This window comes from Notamacropus eugenii, chromosome 7 (assembly GCF_028372415.1).
Source record: "Notamacropus eugenii isolate mMacEug1 chromosome 7, mMacEug1.pri_v2, whole genome shotgun sequence".
In the NCBI taxonomy this organism is placed as follows: Eukaryota; Metazoa; Chordata; class Mammalia; order Diprotodontia; family Macropodidae; genus Notamacropus; species Notamacropus eugenii.
Window position 1 is genome coordinate 169,013,996 of NC_092878.1, and position 14,716 is coordinate 169,028,711.

General features: G+C 47.7%; 1 protein-coding gene across 3 annotated transcripts in view; it reads right to left on the reverse strand.

Moving 5' to 3' along the window:
- Nucleotides 1-14,716, reverse strand: part of ZDHHC2 (zDHHC palmitoyltransferase 2) — a 48,072-nt gene that overhangs the window by 33,005 nt on the left and 351 nt on the right. For all 3 annotated transcript variants that reach the window (XM_072625655.1, XM_072625654.1, XM_072625653.1), the window contains exon 2: nucleotides 119-145. In XM_072625655.1, coding sequence (XP_072481756.1) covers nucleotides 119-145 — 27 coding nt within the window. The remainder of the gene's footprint in view (nucleotides 1-118; nucleotides 146-14,716) is intronic.

Below are 14,716 nucleotides of genomic sequence, written 5' to 3' on the forward strand. Positions count from 1 at the left end.
TACAGCCCCTCGTGCTGGCTTGGGAGACCAGAGCGCTGTCCTGATTTCATGCCTAGGCAAGTTTTGGGGAAATTTGGAAGTATGACCTACATGCAAAGTCACTTAAGGAAACATTTACCTTGTTCTCCAATATTTTCCATTGACACTGTAGAAAAGAAAAACAGAACAATATTGGCTGTGAGCAATATGCAGTATTTACGTAATATACGTATATTTAATTTTTAAGAACCAGAAAGGATTCTAGGCAGAGGATGGGACAGTAACAAACCATCTCAGCCAGAAGAAATTATCTGGCTTAAAACACGGCCAGCAGAGGTCATCCATCTCTGCATTAAGCCATGCCAGAGTGAGAAAATGACCACTAAAAGCAGATCGATGTCTGGAGGAGAGGGAGGCCACAGAGATCCGGCCTTGGCTTTGTGCCACTCAATGCTGTTATCAATTATTTAGTGAGGGACCCTTGGAAATCATCTAATTCAGTCCAGAGACATCCCAGAATTCCTTCTACAACAGCTCTAACCTCCAGCCTTTGCTTAAGCTCCCCCAGTGATGGAGAATTCACTGCCCCCTGAGGTAGTTTATTCAACCTTTGGATAATCCTAATTGTTGGGAAGAGTTACCTCATATCAAGCCCAAATCTGTCCTCTGGCAGTTTCCCTTTCTTCTCTTGCCCCTGGTTCTGCCAAGGGGAATGAGGCTGACCATAATAACTAATAACTAGCATTTACATTGTGCCTACAACGTGCCAGGCACTGTGCTGATGCTTTACAAATAGGATCTCTTCTTCTACCAGAAGGTCACTGAGATGCCTGTCCTAAATCTTGCCCCCTCCTCCCTCCCATCTCCTGGTGGGAGAAGGTCTTCTCCATAAGATTCTGCAAATGACATCATGGGGTATCTTTCACATTTATGGCCACCAGGAGAATTATAATTAACCAGAGGCTGTCACAGAAACACAAAACAGAAAATTTCACTGACATGAAATTGAAAAACTTTTGCACCAACAAAATCTGTGCCATTACAGTAAGAAAGGAATCCCCTGATTTGAGAGAAAAAAAATCTTTGTATCTAATTTCTCTGACAGTGGTCTGAGATCTAATACATAAGATAATGAGACATTTCCCCAGAGGATGAGCAGCTGATGGAAATGAACAAAGAGTTCTCAAAATAAGAATTACAAACTACCAATAATCACTTCAATGATTACTCCCAGGAACTGAAATGCAAATCCAAATTGTCCTGAGGTGTGGCTTTACGTCCAGCAAAGGGGACAAGAGATGGACAAAGGTGATGCTGGAGGCGCCACAGAAAGACATGAACACTCATTCATCACTGTTGGTGGAGCTGCAAATTAATCGAACCTTTCTGGAAAGCAATTTGGAGTTATATAAAATGATTAAAATGTCCCTTTGTCCCTGAGATGTTGCTGCTAAGCATATAACCCAAGGCGAGAGGCTAAAACCTAAAGCACTTTAGCCAATGTTATCTCATTTGAACCTCACAACAACCCTGAGAGGAAGATTCTCTTATTATCCCCATTTTACAGATGAGCAAACTGAGGCAAGTGAAGTGACTTGCCCAGGGTCACACAGGTAGTTCGTATCTGAGGCCACATTTGAACTCAGGTCTTCCTGGTTCCAGGCCGAGGATACCAAGAAGAGACCCCTACACCCCAAAATATTCCTAGCACCAGCTTTTTGTGGTAGCCAAGACTTAGAAACAAAGTGAATCTGTTGGTGGATAGCTAAGCAGCTCTGGTACATGGATTGTTTCAAGAAGAATTAAAGGAGGACAGGAAAACGTAGGGTGCTGTAAATGGGACCGCAACATGTATTCACTAAGTACCCCCTACGCAGCAGGGGTGTGGTGGGGGAGGGGCTGCAAATACAAAGAGCCCCCCAAATGGGAAAAGCACTGCCTTCCCTCCAGGCAGGGGTGGGGGACTACGGGTGTGGAACGCCACGTATTTATCAGAGGAATGGGATGACCGGTTTTACTGAACTTTTTACCCTCTTTGTGACGAGGAATGGCTACTACTTAGGAGACGGCAGAGGGATGCAAAGGCAGTCACTGAATGGATTTTTAAAAGTACCATAGAAACAGAATTAGAGGCAGTGAGGCAGCCTAGTAGATAGCCAGAAAGACTTAGGTTCAGATCTGCCTCGGGCATTTATTGGTTGTGTGACCCTAGGCAAGTCACATTTATTCTCTCTGCCTCAGTTTCCCATCTGGAAAAAGTGGATAATAATAGCATCCACTTCACAGGGTTGTTGTAACTATAAAATGAGATCATGTTGGTAAAATGCTTTCCGAACCTCAGTCATTATGTAAATACTCACACCATTATTATTAATTAAAATAAAATGATCCATTTTTAAAAGCTTCGAAAGTGAGTTCATTTCTAAACTGCAGGTGCCTTTGGCTGCCTCATCTGTCCACTTGGCCAGGAGATCAAGGGTCGTTGGCTGCAAATCTCAGTATCCATAGGATGGCCAATAAGAGACCAGATGTCTCTGACAGTGGCCAGAGCCACAGAGAACTTCCTAATGGTTCCTGACCCTATGTGTGACACGAGGGGACAAGTGCTCAGGGCCTTTGTACACATAAACTCCTAGTTAGTCTTGCCCTCTGCCCAATAAAGGGCAGGCTCCTGGAGGCAATGACCTCTCCTCACACTGGCATCCTCCTTGTAAGTGGAACTAGATGAGAAAGGAAGCGGCATCCCAGTTGGAATGAAGCAGGCAGGCTCCCAGCAGCAGAATCACAGAATGGGCAGAGGGGGTTTCTACGTGTGCTCAGAGGTTATATAGCTGCTGTGCTTCCTTACTTGGCAGGGCTGGAGCTGGACCTAGGTGGGCAGCCACTAGGAAGAAGGCGGCTGAGTGCAGCTGAGCAGATATCTCCTACAGTTGGTGGAGAGTCAGGAGATCTCTTGGGAAAGCCCCCCCCAAGAGCTCCAGCCCAGACTGGTGATCACTCAGTTCCCTCCAAGGACCCTGATCCTGGACAGGGGAGGGCCTTCTCTTCAGCAGGGAAAGGGGGCCTTTCTGTCCTGTATGGAGGATCCTTCTGGATACATCAAACATCTGGACATTCACTCACTCTGGCTTTCTTCTGCAGATCCTGATTCTGCAGTGACTGACGTGTTTCTGTTCATTAGGTTCAATGAGTGGAGACACAGAAGCAGATCTTCTCCCGTTCTTGCCACAATGAACAGTCTGCAGGCTCCATGATGAAAGATGAGAACATGAGCAGGAAGAAAAGAAGGAGTAGCCAGTCCACTTAGAAGACAAGTCAGATGGTGGAAGAGCTCCCAGGGAACCATCAGCCCAAATCCTCGGGCCCAAACCCAAGTCCTGGACCACTTGGGAGCACCTGTGCCATCAGGAGCACATGTGGCCCAGGGGGTTGGTCCCACAGAGAGAATGTGGGCAAGTGACCTAACCCCCCTTCTCCTCAGTCCCTAGAGATATGCCAGTGCCTGAAGGGAGGGGGTTTTTAAGTCAGAAAATGTGAGTTCAAGTCTTGGCCCTGATGCTTGTCAGAGGGAGTGGGACTAGGTGACCTCTGGAGACCAATCCAGCACTAGATTCAAGGTCCTCTGAATTATGACCTGTCACAGCCACGATCTCCTGGCAGCTGGGCTAAATCACACTTTCCAGGTCCCTCAATACCCACCTCATCATTGTCCTTCCTAAACTCCAGCCCTGCAGTGTGCCAGGTCTGACAGGACCCTGGCGTGTTCTGCCCAGGGAAGAGGCTCTTTCTGAATGCCAGGGGACTCATGAGGATCACTAAGACCCCATAAGGTGTTCTGGCAGCTAGACCATGTGCTGATTCCTGGCAGGTGCGTGTCTTTCTCCTCTGGAATGGGGAAGCACCAGATAGGATGGCTTTGCCAGCCCTTTGTGCATCTCAGTCTGCCAAGCAGGACCTAGTTTAAACAAATAAGGCACCTGGCAATAAGAATTTGGAGGGCAGATTCTCCCCCCTTCATCACACTGCTTAGGCTGAGCAGTGGTTCAAGGCTCAGCCGCATTCTCTCTGACTCCCGTGACAAGAATGTAAAGTGCTGGCATAGAGGAAAACCTGCTCCTCCCAAGGCAAACTCACACATAAGAAATCCATCAAACCCTTTATAAAGCCCAAGCTGAGAAGGGGCAACAAACAGACCAAAAATAAAATATCGATTATGGCTCTCCTCAATGCCTCCTAAATATGAATGGCCCACAGGCAAGATAAAGGTCAGGGGCGAGAAGGAGGGGGAGAAATGTGCAGTCCATTCTGCCTGCCTTCTGCTCTTTCCAGAGACGGAGATACAACAGCTTCTTGGGGGCAAGGAGCCTGGGCACTCCCTGTCCACTAAAGGGAACAAGGACCTATGGGAGCTAGGCACTGTGACAAGCACTTTACAAAAATTATCTCATTGGACTCTCGCAATAAAAGGAGGTGGTATTATCATCTCCCTTTTACAGATGAAGAAACAGACATACAGAGGCCCATTGTCATATGTGTCTGAGGTCACATTGGAACTCACGTTTCCCTGATTCCAGACTCAGCACTCTCTCAACTCTCTCAGCCCAGTTGAGAGAGTGCTAAGTCACCTGAGGTACCTGAGGAAGTACATTATGCCCACCTTTGTAGGTTACGAATTTGAAATCTGAATTCTAGGGGAAAATTGCTTTTTCCTTTCTCTCCTTACTTAATGCTACAGTAGATTTGGAATTAGACAAAACCTTAGAAGTCATTTGAGGGCCCGCTAGGTGGTCCAGTGGATAGAGCAGCAGCCCTGGAGTCAGCAGGACCTGAGTTCAAATCTGGCTTTCAGACACTTACTAACTGTGGGACCCTGGGCAAGTCACTTAACCTCAATTGCTTCCAAAACCCCCAAATCATTCGAGTATAACCTCTGAATTCCCCATCTGAGAAAATTTGCCCAGGATCAGGTCACTAGCTGGTATTTGAAACAAGATTTAAATCCAAGTCTCTCTGAGCCCCCAGTCCCTTACCCACGATAGCACTGACTTTTTTATTACCAGCACCTCCTTTGAGCCGCAGCAAGATGAATTGCTGTAGTAACAAAATGGAAATTATGCTGGCAGGATAAAAGCTACTTTCAGCACCACTTAGCTCAGAAAAGCCGGACTTCATTTTCGAATTCTGCTGGTACGCCCCATCATTTTGCATTCAATACCACTCTAACGTTTATAGGAAGATGTCTTGTAGATGTCTCGGAGCTTCACGGTGCCTTTCTCCTCTCAGTCAACTGGGACTGTGAAGAGGGGTTTTCTATAGAAAACAGGCTGCGCTGCCTGCACCTGGACCATATTTTCATCAGTTCCTTTGAGGGGAATAAAACTGGCCATGAGTCTTCTCAGTCATCTCTTATCTTGCCTGCTTTCAGAGATGCTGAAAATCCATCCTTTAAATAAAGCTTTCAAAATTGTGTTGCTTCCAGCATGAATGCTGGCAGATCTATTCACAGCACTCTTTACTTTCCTCCAGTTCCGTCTATAAATGCCCTTAGAGTGATTTGGCTTCTATGGTTCTCATGCCAAGTTCCCTTCAGGCTGGTGTTCCCTTCTGCTGATCTTCACTGCTTTGTGAGGTAATGCAGGTTATGTAGGATCTTCCCTCTGTATCCTCTGGACTGGCGCTGCCCTCAGCTGAAAGGTCTCTCTGCACAGCAAGAAGGTGAGCTGCTTTCTGCACTCTCAACTTCCTGGTTGTGGTGACTGCTCTATGTAAGTTCAGTGTTCATAGGATATGATGACTATGTCAATATCCTTCTTATTATCCATTTCCCATTTGGAGGCAACCAGAAATTCTTTGAATAGGTAGAACTGGAATGGTTCTAAGTGGACATAATGTCTTCTTAACATTTGCTCTTTCTTCTAACTTGTTTTGACCTTGCCCTAAAGAGTTGATGGTCTGATTATACAGATAGTTTATCAGAAGATAGCATGCACAATTAAAATGGTTAAATATAATAAATTTCTATCATATGTAGTATGTACTTCAACATTCGCTGTGTCCAGCAAGGTCTAGCTTTTCTTAAAGGGGTATTCATGATGTCTAGGCATGAGGCTTCTTAACAGGAGAAAATCCTTTGAGATCTAATGTCTTAATCCTAAATTATATTTTCAATGTATTTTTTAAAATTTATCTTCCCCTAGCCCCATATTTGCCCTGAAGTCACCAAGTATTAGGGCAGCTAGGTAGCACAGTGGATAGAGCACCATGTCTAGAGTCAAGAAGGCCTGAGTGCAAATGTGAACTCAGATTCTTACTAGCTCTGGGACCCTGGGCAAGTCACTTCACCTTGTTTGCCACAGTTGCCTCATCTCTAAAATTAGCTAGGGAAGGACGTGGTAAACCCTTTCAGTATCTTTGTCAAAAAAAACCCAAATGGGGCCACAAAGAGTCGAGATGACCGAACAAGACCAAATATTAATCTATATTCTGAACTGTTTTGGAGAGTCTTCTCAAAGTCTCTAGAATTTTTCTACCTCCTCATTTTGGTATCAGATCATGGCATAAAGTGGCATTGATCTTCAAGTTCATCTGGGGGCACAAGAGCCCCAAGTCATGTTGTCAAACCAGCAAGTCAACAAGCTTTTAATAGGCACTCACTAAGGACTGGGTACTTTGGTAAGTACGAAAGAAAGAGAGTCCCTGCCCTAAAGGAGCTTATATTCCATCAGAATTGAAGATAGAAAAGCAGGGGAGTTGGGGATAGTGAAGAGAGGAATCGAGAGATTCCTCAGACTCAGAGCCAGGAAGGAATGAAGAGGATGTTCCTGGTTGGCCACCATCACCCACTAAAGCCAGCTCCGTCCTTTGATTTGCCTCTCTGAGGAGTCTTGCTGAGCTGTTCCTTCATTGAGTGACTCCTTCACGAAGTCTTCTGACTTCACGGCAGTGAGAATGCCAGTGGCAGTAGGGTTCAGAGCCTCCAGTGTATGCCACTTTGCTGAGTATTTGACCAAGATAGAGTACCAACAGTCAATGTTTATGAATGGATGGTGGCCCCTTTCATACCACCATTGCAGAAGGAGATTATAAGATCATAAATTCAGAGTTGAAATGGACATTCCATTGAACAGGGAATAGCCACTGAGTCCAACCTCCTCATTTGACAAATAAGGAAACCGAGGCACAGAGAGTTAAAGTGACTTTCTCAGCGTCACATAGGTCATGGCAGAATTGACAGTGTCTTCGGGAGCCCGGGGCTGCCCCCACACCTCAAGGATGCCAAAATGGGGTGATGTCTTCTCATGGCTGAAAACCACTGAATTCAAGCTAGTCCTTGGGCCATGTGTGCAGTGACCAGCACACTGCTGCAGGCTGAGTGATCTACGATGTCCTTGCTCTTCTTCACTGAGCTTCTATTCTGTCTCTAATGAAAATCTGAATCCTGTGAGGGCAAGAATTTGGGCCGTTCAGTTGTTGTTGACTAACTAAAGAAATGTGGTAATCATTCGTGAAGGACATATGCAAAGAGCCCAGCGCTCTACAGTTTGCACCTACGTGACTTATCCTGCTTGGAAGGAGCCCCAAGCCACCCAAAGGCCTTTCCGAAGGTGAAGCCTCCACACTCTGGCTGCAGACGCCCGTCCCTAGGCTCCCTCAATAACTTTGTTATTGTTCCTAATGAGCTAAATATCTTGAGTCTCAGAGAGATGAGAAAAAAGGAAGGCGTTTCTGGAGGAAGGCATGACAACAGCTTCAGAGGCAGCAACAGACAGCTCATTCATTGCCTGCCCCCAGAGCTCTGCCAACTTCCCAGTACGCCACGGCTGGATTTCTTCCGCTGAGATGTGATTCAGATGGCATTCCCCTAAATCTCCTCCCCGGTTGCCTTGAGCTCTGTGACCTGCTCTGTGATTTCAGAGAAGGAAACAGCTGAAGGCTATTAGCACAAAGGACTCGAAGAAAATCTGAGGACAATGGCTTCAATGGGCAAAGGGTTAAAATAATCACAGGCTCCTCTGGGTAAGCAAAGAAAGGGCAGGAGGACTGGGGTTGAATCCTGATTCATAGTCACTAGCAACGTAAACATGGACAAGTCCATTTGCCTCTCTCAGGGTCAGTGTTCTCATCTACAAATTGTGGATCATCACTGTACCTCTCCCCAATGAGATATAATGTGTGGAAAGTGCTTTGCAAAGTGCTCTGTAAACGTTTGCTACCGTCATCACTGATAAACACTTACTAAGTTCTTACTGTGTGCACCCAGGACACAAACAATTGGTAAGGCCATAGATAGGAGGTCCACTGAACTCATCTTGCTTCTGGCTGGTTTAACGTTCACCCATTCTTTCTTAGCTGCCCGTCATTCAGTAGGAATAAATAGGAATGCCCATCACTTAGTAATTCATGATAACTGGCTCAAAAAGAGACCGATGAGAGACAGAATGGGCAAATCGCACCCTGCAGCCCTGAATGATCAATAATTCATCCTTTGGCATACTAGGGAAGAGCTGGCCAGTGAGAGGCTGTTTATGAAATCTCTTGGGATCCTCCCTTATGTTTGGCCCTCCCCATCCCCCTTCCTAGCTTCTCCATGTCTCCCTGGGCATTACCATTCTTCCAGTGACATCTGAGTTCAGCCTCTGTGAGTCTCCTCCCCTCCTGACTGCTCTCTATGCACATAGTCCACCCTTGCCAGGTCTTGTTGACCCCACCTTCCTTCAGTGCCTCATATCCAGCCTCTTCTCTTCACTCCCGCACTCCCCACTCCAGCCCAGGTGTCCATGCCTCCAGGCTCTCTCCTCACAAGCCCATCCCTCCCACAGCTGGCAAGGCTTCCCACAGTCCTGTTCTGATCATGTCACTCAATAAACTCCAGGGGCTCCCATGGCCTTGAGGATAAAATATAGGCTCTTGTCTCTAACATCTGAAGCCCTTCACAATTCTACTCCAACTTCTCCTTCTAGACTGATCCTGCACCAGGGCTTTGGATAGACTGCTTACTGCCCCTCGCCCCTTCACGTACCTTGCTACAGGGTGTCCTCAATGGCTGAAATATACTCCTCCTTTACTACCTCTTGGAAGCTCTAGATCCCTTATAGGCCAAGTTCAAGCTACCCCAGGGACAATTTCAAGCTCCCAGATGTAGCCCGCACTTAGACTTTTGGGATACCTCACAGACAAATGGCTGCTGGTGGAATCCACACACCTCCCACCCAACTCAAGCCTCTATTCCTCAATTTGTCCTACATGCTCACATGTTCCAAAGTGAGCCACATCATCATAGACAAGCAACCCCCCAAAATGGCACAGTAAAGCGACCACGCCTGCTTGGAGAAATGCCCATGAAAGCAGACCATCCAAGCTGTTAAAGATAGAAACTCAGAAAGGAGAAATGCCTTGGCAGTTTCCTAGGATACCAGTGAACCCCTGCTGTGGAGCCTAGGCACAGTTCCTGGTGACACAGAGCACCCCCTGGGCATGGCACTTTGCAGGTAGAGTCGTGCTGAGCACCTTGGGGGTGGTGTAGCTAGCCTCCTCTCCATCTCCATAGAGTCCCCACAGGGTGCCGTGCTGGTACCCACACAAGACATGCCATCCCCCAGCTCGGAGTTTCTTCTCTGACCTTCCTCCAGGCCTTCCTCCTCCCTCTGCCTCCTGGTTTCCTTCCAGACTCAGCTAACATCCCTTCCTGCACTCCCACTTACCCTGCCCTGCCTCACTTCAGTCCAATTCACTTACAAGTCATGACATCACCTTCCTGATGTCATGGTTCTCTTTGAAAACAAAGGACAAATAGCAACTCTGTACAGATCAGATATGTACATACAGGTTTGCCTGCTGTCTCCCGCATTGATCTGTGATCTCTCTGGTGGAAGGGGCTGTTTCTGCCTTTCTTCCTGTTCCCAGTGCTTAGCACAGTTCCTGGCACATGGTAGGCACTCAGTATAAGCACAAGCTTAATCCATGCTTGTTGATCCATTGACTAGTTGGAACAGACATCTGAGGCCAACCAGTCCAATTCCTTCATTTTATAAAGGCAAAAACCCCCCTAAGGTCCCAAAGGTGACATCAGACTCAGGACCCTCATTTCCTGAGTCAGCATTCCTTGCGAAACTCAATTGTCCCCTCAGATTGACTCATGTAGGTCAACAAGCATTGACGTATTAAGCACCAGAGATGTCAGAGAGGCAAAAAACACAGCCTCTGACCACAAGGAGCTCATGATCCAATGAGGGAGACATCATGTGTACTTGATTTTAGAGACAACAGAGACCACTGGAGTTTGTACAGCAGGGGAGTAAACCATCCAACTTGTGTTTTAGGAATAACCCTTTGGTGGCTGTGACAACCCCCAGTGATGGGGAGTCCACATCTCGAAGCCATCCATCCAACTGGCATAGCCATAAGTACTAGGACGTTTCTCCAATATTACAGAAACACCTTCTGCCATCTCTACCCACCACTCCTTATTTTTCTCTTCTGCCCCAAGCAGAGCCAGTCTTCCTTTTCCACTCCAGGACCCCTCCCATCTTGGAACAAGTAGCCATTTCTTCCATTTACTGTTTAAAGTGCTGTCAAGACAAGACCTTCTTAACCCTTTATGGATAATGAGCCCCTTTGGCACCAGTCTGGTGAATCCTGGGGACCCCTTCTCAGAAGCACATTTTATTACATATTCATAATGGAAGGAAGTTAGAAATTTCAGGTAGAGGTTAGTGAAAAGAAAGGCAATTTTCCACTCAAGTTCATAGATCCCCTGAAATCTATCACCTCAGGTTAAGCACTCATGATCTGTACTTCCACCCATTAGACTGTTAACAGCCTGAAAATAGGGATTGCATCTTTTCATCTCCATATCCCGTATTCTGCACAGGGACTTGGTACACTGGGAGGCATTGTCCTCTGGTCCCATTTTCACACAAGTCCCTGAAACTGTCTGGCTCAATGAAAAAGCTCACATCCAATGTCATACAATGAAAAACTCATAATAGAGCACGCATATTAAAAAAATAGGACAACTCACATCATTTCCCCATCAACCTAACTAGAACACAGACAGAGATATGCCTGTTAAGAGTAACCCTACCTAAAAGTCATTTGGAATGATGTCCAGACCAGAAAATTAATAAACCATGCAAACTCTCTGACTCAGTTATGGCACTATAGGACCAATTCAGTAAAGAGATCAAAGATAGAGGAAGAAGATGTGTAGGTTAAAAAGCAAAACAAAACAAAAACCTCATTCTATGGTAGCCAAGAATTGGAAAAGAAGCTGTTGCCCTCTTACTGGAGAATGCTAAACAAATGGTGGTTTTTGAATGAAATGGAATTTTTTTTTGTGCTATAAGAAGTGGTGAGATGGATAGTTTTAGAGAAAACTGGAAAGACTTCTCTGAACTGATTCAAAGTGAAGCAAGCAGAACCAGAAGAACAATGCATCCAGTGACATCAACATTGTAGAGAAAAACTACTTTGAAAGACTTGAGAGCTCTGATCAATGCCACCATAAACTGCCAGGCCAAAGAATCAAAACAAAACATGCCACTCATCTCCTTTCTCCTCAAAATGCAGAAGGCAACACACATTTCAGACAGACTAATGGGAAGATCTGTTTTGCCAGAATATATAGATACATGTTGAGGGATTACATAGTTTGTTTAATTTTAGGGTTGTATGTGATAGGAACAGATTGATAAAATATTAATTGTTACTTAAATTTTTAAAAAAGGAATCTTTTTTTTTTTTTAAAGAGTAACCCTGAAAGCCTTGGTAAGGCCAAGACCTTAGGCTAGGTCTGAAAAAGAAAAAAGAAAGCAGACCCTATCCTGAGTGATGTCCAAAGGCCAGGCACAACTCTGTCTTTATGCCTTGCATCATCAAACCCCTGTCTTCATCCCTCCCCAAGTTCCCATCATTTATCTCAGTCCCATATTGAATTACACAGCCTACAGATTTCAGGATGGGGTGGGGGGGTGAACTCACAACCATCACACAGCAACCAGTTGAACAATTTGTTGTGGTAGGGATGGTCAGGGGGAGATAGGCTCACAGAGGTAGGAGCAGAGAGATTACTAGTTGGGTCAGTTCCATGCACACTGAGTACACTTTTTCTAAGGGGTCCCAGAGGGGACAACAATAGCCAGTGGGAGGAAGGAACAGAGAAGCAATTCTTAGCTTGAGGACTGACTGCCTAGATGGGGGCCATCTGAGAAGGAAATGGGCAAGGGAATCTGCTACCCCTTCTTGGAGAATTCCAGTGACAAGGAACCGCATCTGGAAAGCTACAAGTAAAGATGTAAGGGGAGAGACCACCACAGTTTCTTCCAAGTTGAAGATTCTAGAGCTGTCCATTTGGAGCCCATGAAGGGACAATCCACATCGGTGTATGTTTTCTAGGGTTTTCAGATGGTTGTGTACCCATTTACACATAAGATCATAGGATGCAAGGGCTGGACAACACCTTAGAAATCACCTGCTTCAGGAGGTTTTCCCTGTTGTTGGGTTCTCACAGTACCTTGTGCAGGCTGATAAACCTCAGAACCAGCTTTTTAAATACATAAAACAAACACAGAGCATTACAAAGGAAACCAATTATAATGAAATAAGGATGTCATTTTTTTCTTCATCCAAGTTCACAGGTTTCCGGAAATCCAGCTGTTGACCCCCAAGGAACATGGATCTCAAGTTTAAAACCCCTGATTTAGATTAGGGTCCTTATTTTTCTGGTGAGGAAACAGGCCCACAGTGGCAAAGCCATGAACCCAAGGTCCCAGAGCCAGAGGTGAGATAGCCAAGCCTGATTCCCAGTTCTTCTAACTCCCTAGGTCCAATGAGCTTTTCCATTTCACTAAACTGGCTCTTAATGGAGAATCTGGGAAATGCCACAGCAGCATTAGCCTCCTGGCTGGTCTCCCAGTCTCCAGTTTCTCCTTCCTGCTTGCCCTCAGTTCTTTATTTCGCAGTCAAAGTGATTTTCTGAAGCTCAGGTCTGACATCCCCTTACTCCACCCCGACTTTCTTTCAGGGCCGGGGAAATGCCTTTGGAAACTCGTGCTCTTGGTTTTGCCTCGTAGTCAAGGGGCCCTGCCTCTCCTCCACACGACCACCTAGCACACAGGGAAAAAGACTCTCCCAGGGCCTCTCAACCGATGCTCCCAACGCACACAGATTTAAGAGAAGCCGACAGAGGCCCAAGCACAAGCCGGTGTCCTCCCCTAATGCGCAGCTGGACAGAGGACCAAGCGACGGTGGCGCCAGAAGAGAACCCTCCCTCCCTGTCGGCTGTCCACACTGACAGAAAGGGCTGTCTAGAAGCCGGGGGACGCCTGGCTGACCCACGCTAAGCTGCTTAGCCTAATACCATAATACAGGAGAAAAGCGAACAGAAGGTTTTCTAATCACAGCCTCCTTTCTGACTGTGGAAAAACCTGGCTATGGAGAGGCCAGAGGGCCAGTCCTGGCCGAGTCTGAAGGCTGCTCTGGCCGCAACAAGGTACCAAGTGCCCAGGAAGCGTTAGAACCCGAAGCAGGTACTCTAGGCGGAAGCTTTCTTTGCCTAAGGCTGTGGCGGGAGCAGGAGGGGCAACCGGACATTCAGGTTTGTCCCGCCCCAACCGCTTGGACAGACCCAGGTTCGTCCCAGCACGGAGCCTGAGGCTACCCCATTGGCAGCTTTGGAGGCGTGCGTCCTACCCCCTCCCCATTCTGCAGTGTCTAGGCAGCTATCCTTAGTGCTGCTATTAAACAGGCTATGTGGTTCCGGGCCCACTCGTCCCACCAGCTCTCTCGGAGCCCTAATTCTGCAGGCCATTCTGACCTGGGGTCCTCAGAATACAATCTCTTCTCCCACGGAGGACTCCCGTTACTCCCCCTCCCCCCAGCTTGCACAAAACCAGTTTTGCACGTTGGCTCACAGCCTTGCTCCAAGTATCCAACACTGCCTTCTCAGCTGAGTGCCCCAAGGGCTAGCCCGTGGAGGTCTGTGCGCCCTGTGCCCTATCACCGTGAGTGAACAACTCTGCTACCCACAGAACGCATCTCGCCCCTAATCCCTAGTTTCTGTGGCTCACGCCCACCGTAGGCCCCCACTCCTGCTCCTAAGCTTGACTTATCTCCGCACCCCCTATCAGTCCCGGTCACAGAGAGGAGGGTGCGGTCGGGTGAGAAGCAGCGAGCCTGGGACAAGGAAGGGGGAAAGATGCCTGGGGGCCTCCTAGTCTGTGACGCAGGAAGGTCCACCCCGGGCCAACTCCTCTTTGACCCATAAAAGGGGAGGGGTCAGGGAGAGCGGGGACAGAAGGGGCTGGGGGAGTGAGGGCTGGTGGGGGTACTAGCCTGGGATAGGCGCTCTGAGCGGTCAGGGGCTAGTTGAGGAAGGGGTCTGGGGAAGATCGGGAGCGGGGGATAGGGGGGGCTTAGGTCACACCTCCTGGGACACGCGGGCGTGCGGCGATTTGGTGCGGGCTGGGGGTCCAAGCGCTCCGGGACACACGCGGGGCAAAGGGGCTGGAGTTGGGGAGGGGGTGAGGAAGGGGATGGGGGATCCCTGCGCGGACTGGCCCACAGTCACATAAAGTGAATAAGGGTTTGGGGGGAGGTTGCAAGGCTCACGCAAAGGGTGGAGCCCCCTTCCCCCCGGAGTCGCGCGTGGACTGACTCACGCGGGGCACAGAGGGGCTTGGTCAAGACCGAGGGGGTGGGATGAAGCCCGGGCCGGGGTGGGGCCCGCATGGGTCAGACC